At 45.0% G+C, this 13157-nt stretch overlaps 1 protein-coding gene across 1 annotated transcript in view; it reads right to left on the reverse strand.

The window, feature by feature from the left end:
• Positions 1-2147: 2147 nt before the first annotated feature.
• The window catches only part of PES1 (pescadillo ribosomal biogenesis factor 1), an 89714-nt gene continuing 78704 nt past the window's right edge, over positions 2148-13157 (reverse strand). The window contains 4 exon segments of the mRNA XM_030220341.1: positions 2148-3973; positions 6801-6968; positions 7788-7927; positions 9330-9514. Of these exon segments, the coding sequence (XP_030076201.1) occupies positions 3899-3973; positions 6801-6968; positions 7788-7927; positions 9330-9514 (568 nt within the window). The 3' untranslated portion in view covers positions 2148-3898.

Genomic DNA, 13157 nt, shown 5'->3' on the forward strand with positions numbered 1-13157 from the left:
CCTAGAAATAAGCAGTGAATTTTCCTTAAGTCCATCTTAATATTGGCTCACGGACTTTTCTTTTAGGATGTTATCCAAACCTTTTGTAAACCCTCCTAAGGTAACTGCTTTTACCACATTCTCTGGCAACAAATTCCAGAGCTTGATCACACATTAAGTGAAGAAATATTTTCTCCAATTTGTTTTAAATTTACTATGTTGTAGCTTAATTGCGTGTCCCCTAGTCCTAGTATTTTTGGAAAGAGTAAACAAGTGATTCATGTCTACCTGTTCCACTCCACTCATTATTTTATAGACCTCTATCATATCTTCCCTCAGCTGTCTTTTCTCCAAGTTGAAGAGCCTTAGCTGCTTTAGCCTTTCCTCATAGGGAAGCCATCCCATTCTCTTTAATCATTTTTGTCACCCTTCTCTGTACCTTTTCTAATTCCACTCTACCTGTTTTGAAATGTGGTGATCAGACTTGAACACAGTATTCGAGCTGCAGTTGCACCATGAAGCGATACAAAGGCATTATAACGTCCTCATTTTTGTTTTCCATTCCTTTCCTAATAGCATACTCTATTTGCTTTCTTAGCTGCCACCGCCACACACTGAGCAGAGGGTTTCAACATATCAATGATGACACCTTGATCCCTTTCCTTGTCAGTGACTCCTAATGTGGAACTTTACATCACATAGCTATAGTTTGGGTTTCTCTTTTCCAGATGCATCACTTTGCACTTGCTCACATTAAAAGTCATATGCCATTTGGATGGCCAGTCTCCCAGCCTCGCAAGGTTCTCTTGCAATTTGTCACAACCCTCTTGCAATTTAACAACGTTGAACAACTTTGTGTCATCAGCAAATTTAATTACCTCACTAGTTACTCCTATCTCTAGGTCATTTATAAATATGTTTAAAAGCAGCAGTCCCAGCACAGACCCCTAGGGAACCCCACTGACTACCCTTCTCCATTGAGAATACTGACCATTTAACCCTACTCTCTGTTTTCTGTCTTTTAACCAGTTTTTAATCCACAATAGAACACTACCTCCTATCCCATGACTCTCCACTTTCCTCTGGAGTCTTTCATGAGGTACTTTGCCAAATGTCTTTTGAAAATCCAGATATCGACTAGCTCACCTTTATCCACGTTTGTTCACCCCTTCAAAGAAATGTAGTACATAAGTAATGCCATACTGGGAAAAGACCAAAGGTCCATCGAGTCTAGCATCCTGTCCGGCCAATCCAGGTCAAGGACACCTGGCAAGCTACCCAAACGTAGAAACATTTTATACAAGTTAGTCCCGAAATTGTGGATTGGTGAGGCAAGATTTCCCTTCACTAAATCCATGTTGTCTTTGTCTCATTAATCCATACTTTTGAATATGCTCTGAAATTTTGTTTTTTTATTATAGTCTCTACCAATTTGCCTGGCACCAACATCAGGCTCACCGATCTATAATTTCCTGGATCACCTCTGGAACCTTAAAAAAAAAAAACCTTCATTACATTGGCTACTCTCAAATCTTCTGGTACCGTGGTTGATTTTAAAGCTAGATTACATATTACTAATAGCTCTGCAAGTTTATTCTGTCTGTACTCAGGGATGAATACCATCCGGTCCAGGCAATTTGCTACTCTTCAATTTGTCAAATTGCGCCATTACATCTTTCAGGTTTATAGAGATTTCATTCAGTTTCTCTAATTTGTCAGCTTTGAATACCATTTCTGGCACTGGTATCTCTCCCACATCTTCCTCTGTGAAGACTGAAGCAAAGCATTAATTTAATCTCTCCCCTCGGTCATCTAGCGATCCAACTGCTTCTTTTGCCAGCTTTTTGCTTTTAATATACCTAAAAGTTTTTACTGTGTATTTTTGCCTCCAACGCAATCTTTTTTTTTTTTTTTGTCAAAGTCCCTCTTTGCCTTCCATATGCCATTTATTATTATTTTCAGTCAGATCCTTCTTCCACTTTCTGAAGGATTTTCTTTTAGCTCTAATAGTTTCCTTCACCTCACTTTTTAACTTTGCCGGCTGGCGCTTAACCTTTCTTCCTTTTTTTTAATACATGGAATATAACTGGCCTGGACTTCCAGGATGGTACTTTTGAACAGCATCCACACCCGATGTAAATGTTTGACCTTTGTAGCTGCTCCTTTGGTTTTTTTTTTTTTCCACCATTCTTCTCATTTTACACTTAAACTGTGTTTTTCACACTTGATGGGCTGAGCTTTATGTCAATTTAGCTGGTTGCTTCCCACTATTTTGAGAGAATCTTTTTCAAAATGACGTAATACATCAGCACTGCAATAAGCATACATAAAATTACTATGCTAGAAAATAAAAACATGACCCCTTGTCCTTGAAATGTTGTTTCTTTGGAAAATGTCTTCTTGTGCTACACTAGGTCATATCTTCCCTTCTTTTCTGTAACAGCAGGGGTTCTCAACCCAGTCCTTAAGACACACCCAGCCAGTCAGATTTTTCTGGAGATCCATGAATACCCATGAGATTATCGGCATGCAATAAATATACTTCCTGCAAATCTATCAACTCTACAGTTACTGTGGATACCCTGAAGACCAGACTGGCTGGGTTATAAAGCAACTATTTCAGAGGCAGAGTCTCTGATTGTTTTAAGCCTTTCTGTGGAAGGTGCGTTACAGTTCTGAACCACTTCTATTCTCTCCCTATCCTTAGCAAGGTCTGGTATCCAGAACAGAACATATCATTCAAAATGGGATCTCACTGATGACATATACAGGTCAATATTACCTCTTTTCCGTGTTAATCTCTACTTATGGAAGTGGCACACTTTACCTTTCGCAATTGCTTTACTACCTTCAGGTCATTTGAAATAATTACTACTCCTAGATTTTGCTTTTGTATTCCAACTGTGATGTTTCCAGCTGGGGAATTTACTTAAAACAATGACAGGCCTCTGGCAATATTTCACTTCAGCAAAGTATGGTAGGAACAACCCCATACTGCATTTCCAATACTACAGCTGTTCTATGGCAGGGAGCTCCCGCCTCCTGCTTGTGGGTCGGCTCTGGAATGAAGAGAATTCCAAGCATCAGCTGCATGAAAGGAGCACGATATTTGCATTCTGGATGAATGCCGTCAACTAAATTAACAGGCCTGTTGTCTTGCTAGACAAAAGGTTATTAACATCCCAGCATTGGACAAGCCCAATAGTGAGCATTAGCTGGGAAGAATGCAAGCACAGGGGGGGTTGGGGGGGGGGGGAGACATGACCTTTGGCACTTTTGCAGAGCACACCTGGTGACAAATAGAAATGGAACTAGGGTTAGACTGTTAGCAATTTTCACCAGTTCCCACCACTTGGCTGTTTTCTGTATCTTATCATAAAAGCTGTCATGTGTATTACGTCCAATAGGTTACACACAATAGAAGGTTTAATTTATTTATTTTATTTTTTATACAAAAGAGAAAAAAGTATTAACAAATTTCATACAATGGCTTTGCCTGGCAGATGTGCTGATAGTATGGGAGGGGAGGCTGTTTTCATGTACCCCATTTTATCAGTTTCCAATTGTTATAAAATGGGGAAGGGGCTGGACAATTTATCGATCAATAAAGTGTCCCATACAGGTGAGTACCAGGCAACAGGGTGAATATGTAAAATTTTTGCTTCTGTAATATCCATTTTGAATGTAAAGGATTCCTCTTTAAATCTGCACATTACCATGCAGTAAGCCCCTGGTCAAGTGCAGAGGTCACTAATAAAAACTGCTTCTTCTTTCTCCTTTGTCCAGGTTATAAAGATAGCAGAAGTGGAAAGAACCTCTCCTTTCTGATAAGAGACATGCAGAGGAGGAAGTCTGAAAATCTAGGCCAGATGCTCTCCTCCAGTCATCGCCTGCTCGCTAAGTCACACTCTGCTCACTTCTATTTCTTCCTTCTCTTCCTCTCTGATTTCACAGCCGCATCATGAGCCTTCCTCTTAGCGGCCAGTTTATTCACCTGGGAGAGACAGAGAGATCTACAGTAAAATTACTGCAGTTTATGACTATTCTGTACACAGAAATTGGGGTTCTTTGTAACATAGTAAATGACGGCAGAAAAAGACCTGCACGGTCCACCCAGTCTGCCCAACAAGATAAATTGGAAAATGAACAGAGCAGATCGTTAGACAAACGTAATTTATTGTTAAGAACCAATTTAAAAATATATATATATACACATAAACAGCCCGACACAGGCCGTGTTTCGCCCAACAGGGCTGCTTCAGGGGCTACAAAAGAGATAATAAAATAATGTAAATAAAAGAGACATATATATTGTCATATACATATGCATCTGATTTAAAATAATATTATCAATCACATATAAACATGTATGTGTACACATGCAGAGATCGGCACAGCCACCAATTCATACAGTAATTTCTTGCAGGCAGACGATCAAAAACCCTGTGCTGTTCTGAACAGTGCTGTAAAATTAGCACCAGAACAGCATGGGGAAATAAAGCCCCGATGATCAGAGCTAATAGCACGCAAATTTAGGTACGCTATTAACTCTGATCATTGGGGTAGTTGGCCGACAGGTCTAGGCTGTTAAAAAAAAAAAAAAGCCTGGACCTGTCAAAGAGAGTAAAACAAGGGGCAGGACCCCCTACCCAGGCCCGCACACAAGGGGCTGAATGTCTGGTGGACCTCCAGTCCCCCCAAGTACAAAAGCTTCCCTGGTGGCCCAATGGGCACCACCCACCCTGGTTCTCTAGTGCCCTCCCCTCAAGCCCTAGTGGTCAAATGCCCCTCCAACCCCCCCCCCCCCATGTACCTTTTGAAGCACTATGAGGGAGTATTAGCATGCTTGTGGCCTCCCCCATTCTAAACAGTTTCCCTGGTGGCCCAGTGCACCCCCCCCCCCCCGTACATTTTGATGCAGGAGGAGGGAGTAGCACTCTCTCCTCTTTGCCCTGCCTGGTGCATCCTTCAGTACCATATAAGGGAGTTTTCCCTTATATAGTACTGAAGCCCCACTCAGCACATCCCAGGATGAACCAGGCAGGGCACCACTATTTTGAAGGAGGCGCTCACAGGAGGAGGGAGTGCTAGTCCCTCCTCCTGCATCAAAATGTACCGGAGGGGGGGGGGGGGGGAGGGAGTGGGGGAGGGAGTGGGGGAGGCACTGGGCCACCAGGGAAACTGGTTTTGAATGGGGGAGGCCATAAGCATGCAAATCCTTGCTGGACAGGGCTCCCCATTCCTCCCCAATGCTCTGCAAGTCTTAAGGCCAACCAGAAATCTTGTGGCCACAAGTCTATAAAGTAATTAACTACAGACAGCAAACCCTGCCTACAGGTGAATGTGGGTCTGTGTCTGCAATTATATACTGCCATTTTTCAGCACATCTGCATAAATAATTCCCTGACTCAAACCAGTAATTGAGTGTCAGATTCTTGATGCATTATTAACTCTTGAGAGAGAGAGAGAGAGAGCAGTCTGGGTTTAATTATTAGCTGTAGGAAAATGAGATGGAAAGGTGTGGAGAGGCCTATAGTAAGCATCTGCATACCATACTGACTGCTCAGCTGTGCAAAGGTTCCCGTGAAGACAAGTTTCTTCTGATGCTGCGCAGGGTGAGGTGATGATACCAGTCAGGCAAGGCACCACTGACCGCTCCCCTTCCCCACCACTGAAGTGACATTCACTCGTAAAATGCTCATCTTGACCTTCTTAAATGTATAACTTGGCTTATTCAACATTGCATATTGAAACATTGTCTGGTTAGACTAATAAATAACTTTTTTATATTGCTGGGGCTCTGTGCCTGGATTGTTTCAGCCTTCCTGTCTCTCCACCATGGGACACGATTGACACTGCAGTAGGGGCTGTGGAGTCGGTACACCAGCTCTTCGACTCCGACTCTTCTATTTTTCTACTATCTGACTCTTAACTCCTACTGATATTAGGCTTTCAATTTTTTTTCTTCTGGATCTATAGTACAGGTAGACAGGGGTGATATGATACAGACGTTCAAATATTTGAAAAGTATTAATCCGCAAACAAACCTTTTCCGGAGGTGCGAAGGCGGTAGAACGAGAGGACGTGAAATGAGATTGAAGGGGGGCAGACTCAAGAAAAATGTCAGGAAATATTTTTTCACGGAGAGAGTAGTGGATGCTTGGAATGCCCTCCCGCGGGAGGTGGTGGAAATGAAAACGGTAACAGAATTCAAACACGCGTGGGATAAACATAAAGGAATCCTGTTCAGAAGGAATGGATCCTAAGGAGCTTAGCCGAGATTGGGTGGCAGAGCCGGTGGCGGGAGGCGGGGATAGTGCTGGGCAGACTTATATGGTCTGTGCCAAAGCCGGTGGCGGAAGGCGGGGCTGGTGGTTGGGAGGTGGGGATAGTGCTGGGCAGACTTATACGGTCTGTGCCAGAGCCGGAGGCAGGGCTGGTGGTTGGGAGGCGGGGATAGTGCTGGGCAGACTTACACGGTCTGTGCCCTGAAAAGGACAGGTACAAATCAAGGTAAGTTATACACAAAAAGTAGCACATATGAGTTTATTTTGTAGGGCAGACTGGATGGACCATGCAGGTCTTTTTCTGCCGTCATTTACTATGTTAGGTAAATGAAAGCATAAAATGATAAATTTACCATATATTATACTGTTGTAAGTTTTTATTTTGAAACTGGAGTTAAGAGTTGGTACATTTTTACCGACTCCACAGCCCTGTATTGCCAGAAGGGGAATTCCACCAGGCCTTACTCTATGCCAGCCCTGCACACAGGCATAGCTAGAGGGCATGGAGGGGTATCAGTTTAAAAGTGTACCCACCTCTCGAACTTTACGCTTCTTTCCAAACATGATCTTGTTGTAGAGATATTTCTCCCTCTTCTTCATCATCATAATAGCCAGGCGCTTCTCCTCGCCTTTCTCGTCCTGTGCGGCTTTAGCACGGTTTTCCATCTTCACTACCCCAGCTGTGATCTTCACGTTCAGCTTCTGTGATTGTGGTGAGAAGCGGAGGAGAAAGCAATGAGGCTCCCAAAAAACAGCAGCAAACTTGGGTGTGAGGGAGGGAGAACAGGAAAAAGTGCACAAAGCAGAACCAAAAAAAATAAACCAAAAACTGCAGGAAGCAAGAGTGGAGGAGTGGCCCAGTGGTTAGAGTGGTGGACTTTGGTCCTGGGTTTGATTCCCACTGCAGGCAAAGGCAGCTCCTTGTGACTCTGGGCAAGTCACTTAACCCTCCACTGCCCCTGGTACAAAATAAGTACCTGAATATATGTAAATCCCTTTGAATGTAGTTGCAAAAACCTCAGAAAGGCAGTATATCAAGTCCCAGTTCTCTTTCCCTATTGGAGATTCTAGATGGAATGTTACTACTATTGAGATTCTGTTGCTACTATTTGAGATTCTACATGGAATGTTGCTATTCCACTAGCAACATTCCATGTAGAAGCTTGCCCTTGCAGATTAGCAACGCGGCTGCGCAGGCTTGTTTCTGTGAGTCTGACGTCCTGCACGTACCTGCAGGACATCAGACTCACAGAAACAGAAGCCTGCGCGGCCGCATTGCTGATCTGCAAGGGCAGGCTTCTACATGGAATGTTGCTAGTGGAGGAGTAGCCTAGTGGTTAGCGCAGTGGACTCTGATTCTGGGGAACTGGGTTCGATTCCCAGTGCAGCTCCCTGTGACTCTGGGCAAGTCACTTAACCCTCCATTGCCCCATGTAAGCTGCATTGAGCCTGCCATGAGTGGGAAAGCGCGGGGTACAAAAAAAAAAAAGACAAGGTGGGAGTATCTGTAATTAAGATTACCTTTTCTGGGATCTGACGGCCCTCTCTCTTCTTCAGCATCTCATTTTGCCCATCAGAGTCATCCTCCTCTTCCTCCTCTTCTGAGCCTTCCTCCTCCTCTGAGCCTTCCTCCTCCTCCTCTTCAGATTCATTCTCGACTGCTGTATGACCCAAAGGCAAAGTGTCACCATCCACTTACAGCACATCTATCAAAGATAGCTTACAGGAACTAGTCCTGGGAAGAGGGGTGGGGACTGGGGGGGGGGGGGGGGGGGACACCAAGGCAGAAGCTCTTCTATATGGTTTTGTTAGAAGAATGTGCCCTATCTACGCCAACCTGAAGTTGTTTTTTACGGTTTCTATACTCAAGACTAGGAGGGGCCACGATTTCCCATAATATGAGAACAGTAGTCTCAGCGTCTAATTCCACGCTCCTGGCACCCTGCTGCTGGATTAGAGGGTGACCGAAATGGGGGTTTCTCAGTTTCATTGAAACTGAAGCTTCCCCACCCCCTCCTGGCCCAACCTCCCAGCAGAGAGCAGATTTTCCCAGCATCAACCCCCCCCCCCCCCCCCCCCCGCTACATGGAGCAGACTAGGCCCCAAAGACAGTCCGACAACTTTTTGTTTTTGATCCCAACAGGATGGGGATCGACATCAGGAAATGCACCATTGGCTGGCAATTGCATTTCCTTCAATTATGCCCAGGCTTGGCTGACCCTGGAGGTCATGGGTTACAATGTCAGAGCCATGGCTGTGTCAGTAGCCCACTTGCGGTCAAGCCTGCATTGAAGAAATTTGTAAGGGTGTGTTGTGGTCTTCAGTTCACACATTCACATCTCATTACTGCCTTGAGCAGGATACCCGATGCGATAGCTGGTTCAGGCAGTGTTGCAGAATCTGTTTGGGGTCTAGAACCCAACTCCACCCCCCCCCCCCTCCCAGGCCTGTTTTATTCTATTTCATGCTGTACTCAACCCAGTTTGTATATAATTTCAGGTTAATCTGAGTTACGTCCTTGCCGTTGTAAGGCCCAACTGACCAAAGTTGTTTGTTTTCTGTGAGCCTGGATGCTAGGGATACCCCAATTGTGAGAACTAATAGCCTGCTTGTCCTCAGAGAAAGTGAAGATACCTACCTGTAAGCAGGTATTCTCTGAGGACAGCAGGCCTTATTTTCTCACAAACCCTCCCGCCTCCCCTAGGAGTGGTCTCCTATATTTACTTTTGTTTTTTATGCTGTACTATCTGAAGTAACCACAATCTCACGGCGGGCAGGAAGACACTCAGGCACATGCGGTGGAGCAACTCTTGCGCTCTACAAAGCTCTGTTTTTTAGCTTGTTACAAGCTCCAGACCAGTTAACGCGGGATCGTTTTACCCAATTGTGAGAATATAAAGCCTGCTGTCCTCGGAGAATACTGCTACACGTAAGTATCTTTGCTTTATTCAAGGCTTTGTGTATCAAACTTAACACTTTACATTTGAAAGCGCCATTGTAAAAGCAGCCAGCTCTCTGCTCTCCTATTCATACCTGGATTTTCCAGATCTGATCTCAAGTTACCTGTATGCTCGCCCCTCTGCATGGCCAGCAGCTTCTGCTTCTCAGGTGGGATGTAGTCTCCCTCCTTCTCCACAACAAATGGTGAAAGATGCGGTGGAAGCACCACCCCAGGGAAGTAATCTGCCACTGGAAGGAGCAGCTTGACGTTTACAGAATCAAAAACCCACTGAGGCTGTACATAGTACCTGCAGAAGACAGAGAAAAGCTTGCATGGCAGACCGTAATAAGTGAAAAGAGGGGGAAAAAAACCCTGTCAGTGTATACCTCTGTGCAATACAACATGCAGAAGGGGAGGGAGGGAGAGGAGAGAGAGCATGTGCACACATGTGGCTGTACGTAATAGCCACACACAAGCAGGGTTGAGACAGCTCACACGGCTGAGCACAAAACCTGAAGAACACGCATAAGCGCGCCTAAAATTTAAACTATCAGTAATTGTACAAAAAAACATTAAAACCAATCACATCTATTAAAATGTATTTTGAGTCTAAAATTTTGCAAAACAGCTAACAGATTTTATTTTCTATTTTTAATTTTCTAGTGCCTTTCTTTTGCTAGTTTGTAAACCTCTATGGATGACTTATGTATCAATAAAGCAGTTTATAAAAAAAACTACATTTTACAAAGTTAGAAAGGCTCTAGAGTGATACTCCTACCTTCCCCATCCCCTTTGGAAATAAAAACGCCAAGGACAATACCTCTCCCCATGACTCCCCCTCCCCGGTGAAAAAGCCTCAGGTTGTTTGACTATAAAGAAAGCTTTAATAGACAGGTAAATAGAACATGCCACAGCAAGCAATACAAAAAGTTATTTTCTAGATGTTCTGAAATTGCCAGTGGAAGAATTATTCAAATCATCTAAGTTATATTTAATTATATTTATTAGGATTTATTTACCATCTTTTTGAAGGAATTCACTCAAGGCGGCCAATAATAATAAACCAAACATGAGCAATCAGGGCTTTTTTTGAGGGGGTACTGAGTACCACCACCTTTTCCATTGGCTGCTAAAATTGACCCATGGTCCCCAAGTTTTAATGAAAGAGCTCAGGCTCTACACACCAATTCTGCCTTGTTATAGGTTCTGTGACTGGTTGCAGGGGGCCTGGCTATTGTGGGGAGGGTCCCTCAATGATTACCCCCACCCCTGAAGGGTGGCCTAGCATTTGAGTACCGGCACCTTTTTCACTAGAAAAAGTGCACTGTGAGCAATAGACAATTACCATGACATTCCTACTATGAAAAGGAGGCCCAGGGAAGCAGAGGGAAAGAGGTGTGTTGATGCACTTTCCAGCCTTAATTTGACTGAAATGATGGCAGCCTACATGGAGGGGACAATGAATAAAGCTATCTCTATGCTTCTCTCTCTTTGGCAATGGCAAAGGATACTGGAGACAAATATGGAGGAGCTGAAGGAAATGAAGCCAACTCTGAGCTTAGCAGAGTTTAAAAAGGGGTTGGACGGTTTCCTAAAGGACAAGTCCATAAACCACTACTAAATGGACTTGGGAAAAATCCACAATTCCAGGAATAACATGTATAGAATGTTTGTACGTTTGGGAAGCTCGCCAGGTGCCCTTGGCCTGGATTGGCCGCAGTCGTGGACAGGATGCTGGGCTCGATGGACCTTTGGTCTTTTCCCAATGTGGCATTACTTATGTTCTCTGTCGCCATCTGCTGGCAGGGGGCTTAACTCACTCATCTGCACTGGTCTGGCATGCACGATGTGGAGACTATATGTTGGATACAAGCAGTGGTGTGCTGGTAAATTTTTAACAGCAGGCTCTCTCCCCGGTCCACCTCGCGCCCCCCCCCCCCCCCCCGTCCACCACTGCGCCCCCCCCATCCACCTCTGCGCCCCCCAAAATTGCAGAGCTGGCTATAACCAGTGGGGGGGGGGGGGGGGGGGGGGGGGGGGGGGCAATGCATTACTCTCTCCAGGAAAAAAAATTAAATGATCCCAGGTTCCAATCTAATTCATATTTAATGTGGGATAAAATGCCATAAGTAAGTAAATAAATATAAACTTTTAATGTTGAGCACCTGATTCTCAAAGGGAACATATTCCAAACACTAATATGAAAATAAAATGATTTTTTCTACCTTTGTTGTCTGGTGACTGTTTTTCTGATCATGCTGGCTGGCCCAGTATCCGATTCTGCTGCTACCTGTCCTCTTTAACTCCGTTTCCAGGGCTTCCTTTCCATTTATTTCTTTCCTTTCTTCTTCATTTCTGGTCCTCAGCTTCTGCCTATTTTCTTCATCCATGTGCAGTTTTTCTCCTCTTTTCCTTTTCCCTTATCTTATCTCCTTCCTCACTCTTCCCTCCCCTCCATCCATGTCCAGCATTTATTCTCTCTCCCCTCCTCTCCCCCTGCCCTCCATCCACCCATGGCCAGCAGTGACCCTTCTCTCCCCTGCCCAGCATGCACCCATACCCAGCGACCCTTCTCTCCCCTGCCCTCCATCCACCCATGGCCAGCGACCCTTCTCTCCCCTGCCCTCCATCCACCCATGGCCAGCAGCTCCCTTCTCTCCCCTGCCACCCCCTCCAGACTTGTTCCGCAAATTCTCCTGCTTCCTCCCTCCCTCCCGATCCGGTCCCTCACCGACCCTACCTTTGCCATCAAATTCTTCGGGGCAGGCAGTGTTGCCTGCCCGCTGCCATCGCTGACTTTCCTCCGCTGCCCGATCGCGCTTCAAAATGGCCGCCGAGACTTACAGAAGTCTCGCGAGGCAGCCTCTGGAAGTCTCGGCGGCCATTTTTAAAGCGCAAACAGGCAGCGGGGGAGAGTCAGCGATAGCAGTGGGCAGGCAACACTGCCTGCCCCGAAGAATTTGATGGCCAAGGTAGGGCCGGTGAGGGACCGGATCGGGAGGGCGGAGGGAGGGAGAGCCGGCTCGCCCTTACCAACAACCGTCTCGCAAGTCCGGCCAAAATTTAACAACCGGATTTTGCGAGCCGGAGCCAGCCGGCTCCAGCACACCACTGGATACAAGCATATAGTATTTCATGGAGATAAAGTATTTCCCGGATTTATCAGCTAATATGCAAGCTATTAGAAGAACATTTATTGCACTTTTCCCTGGGAAATGCATTATCTAGTGGCAGGGGAAAATCGTTTTTTTTGATCTGAGTCAGTCGAATACCTTCTTGCAGGTGAACGCGACAGCTCCAAGTAATCTATAAAGTTCTAACAAAAGGGTGGTTTGGGTTACTCTTTGTTGGTACTCATTTCCCAGCTTTTCTTTTTGTCTTCTCTTTTCTATTTTGATTTTTTAATTGCCCTTTCAAAGCGAGAACATACATATTTCCTTATGGATTGTGTATGCACATTATTTCTTTTAAAACTGAGGGTTTCTCCTTTCTTTCCTATGTATAATTTGTCAGATATGAGAAAAGGAGCAGGAAACAGTTAACCCTGAAGGCCCTTCATGGATGAGCGGCTCAAAGTCAGAGCTCCTGCTGGTGACCTACACTACTCAGCATTCAGGAACAGTGACCAAGCACACAGTGCTGAGAAAACTCATTAAAGCTTTTTTCACACCTTCTGCACAAGCGTGCCTCTGTGTTTGCTTCCATCATTAAACATACCTTATTTTATAAAGTGCAGCTCCTTGGATTTGAGCCTGCCCACTTTCTTTAAGCTAACTGTGGACCAGTACTTTACTATTTTTGGATGTGGCTTGGATTTTTTTTTTTGTTACATTTGTACCCCGCGCTTTCCCAATCATGGCAGGCTCAATGTGGCTTACATGGGACAACGGAGGGTTAAGTGACTTGCCCAGAGTCACAAGGAGCTGCCTGTGCCTGAAGTGGGAATCGAA

The sequence above is a fragment of the Microcaecilia unicolor genome, chromosome 11, assembly GCF_901765095.1.
Source record: "Microcaecilia unicolor chromosome 11, aMicUni1.1, whole genome shotgun sequence".
Classification (NCBI taxonomy): domain Eukaryota; kingdom Metazoa; phylum Chordata; class Amphibia; order Gymnophiona; family Siphonopidae; genus Microcaecilia; species Microcaecilia unicolor.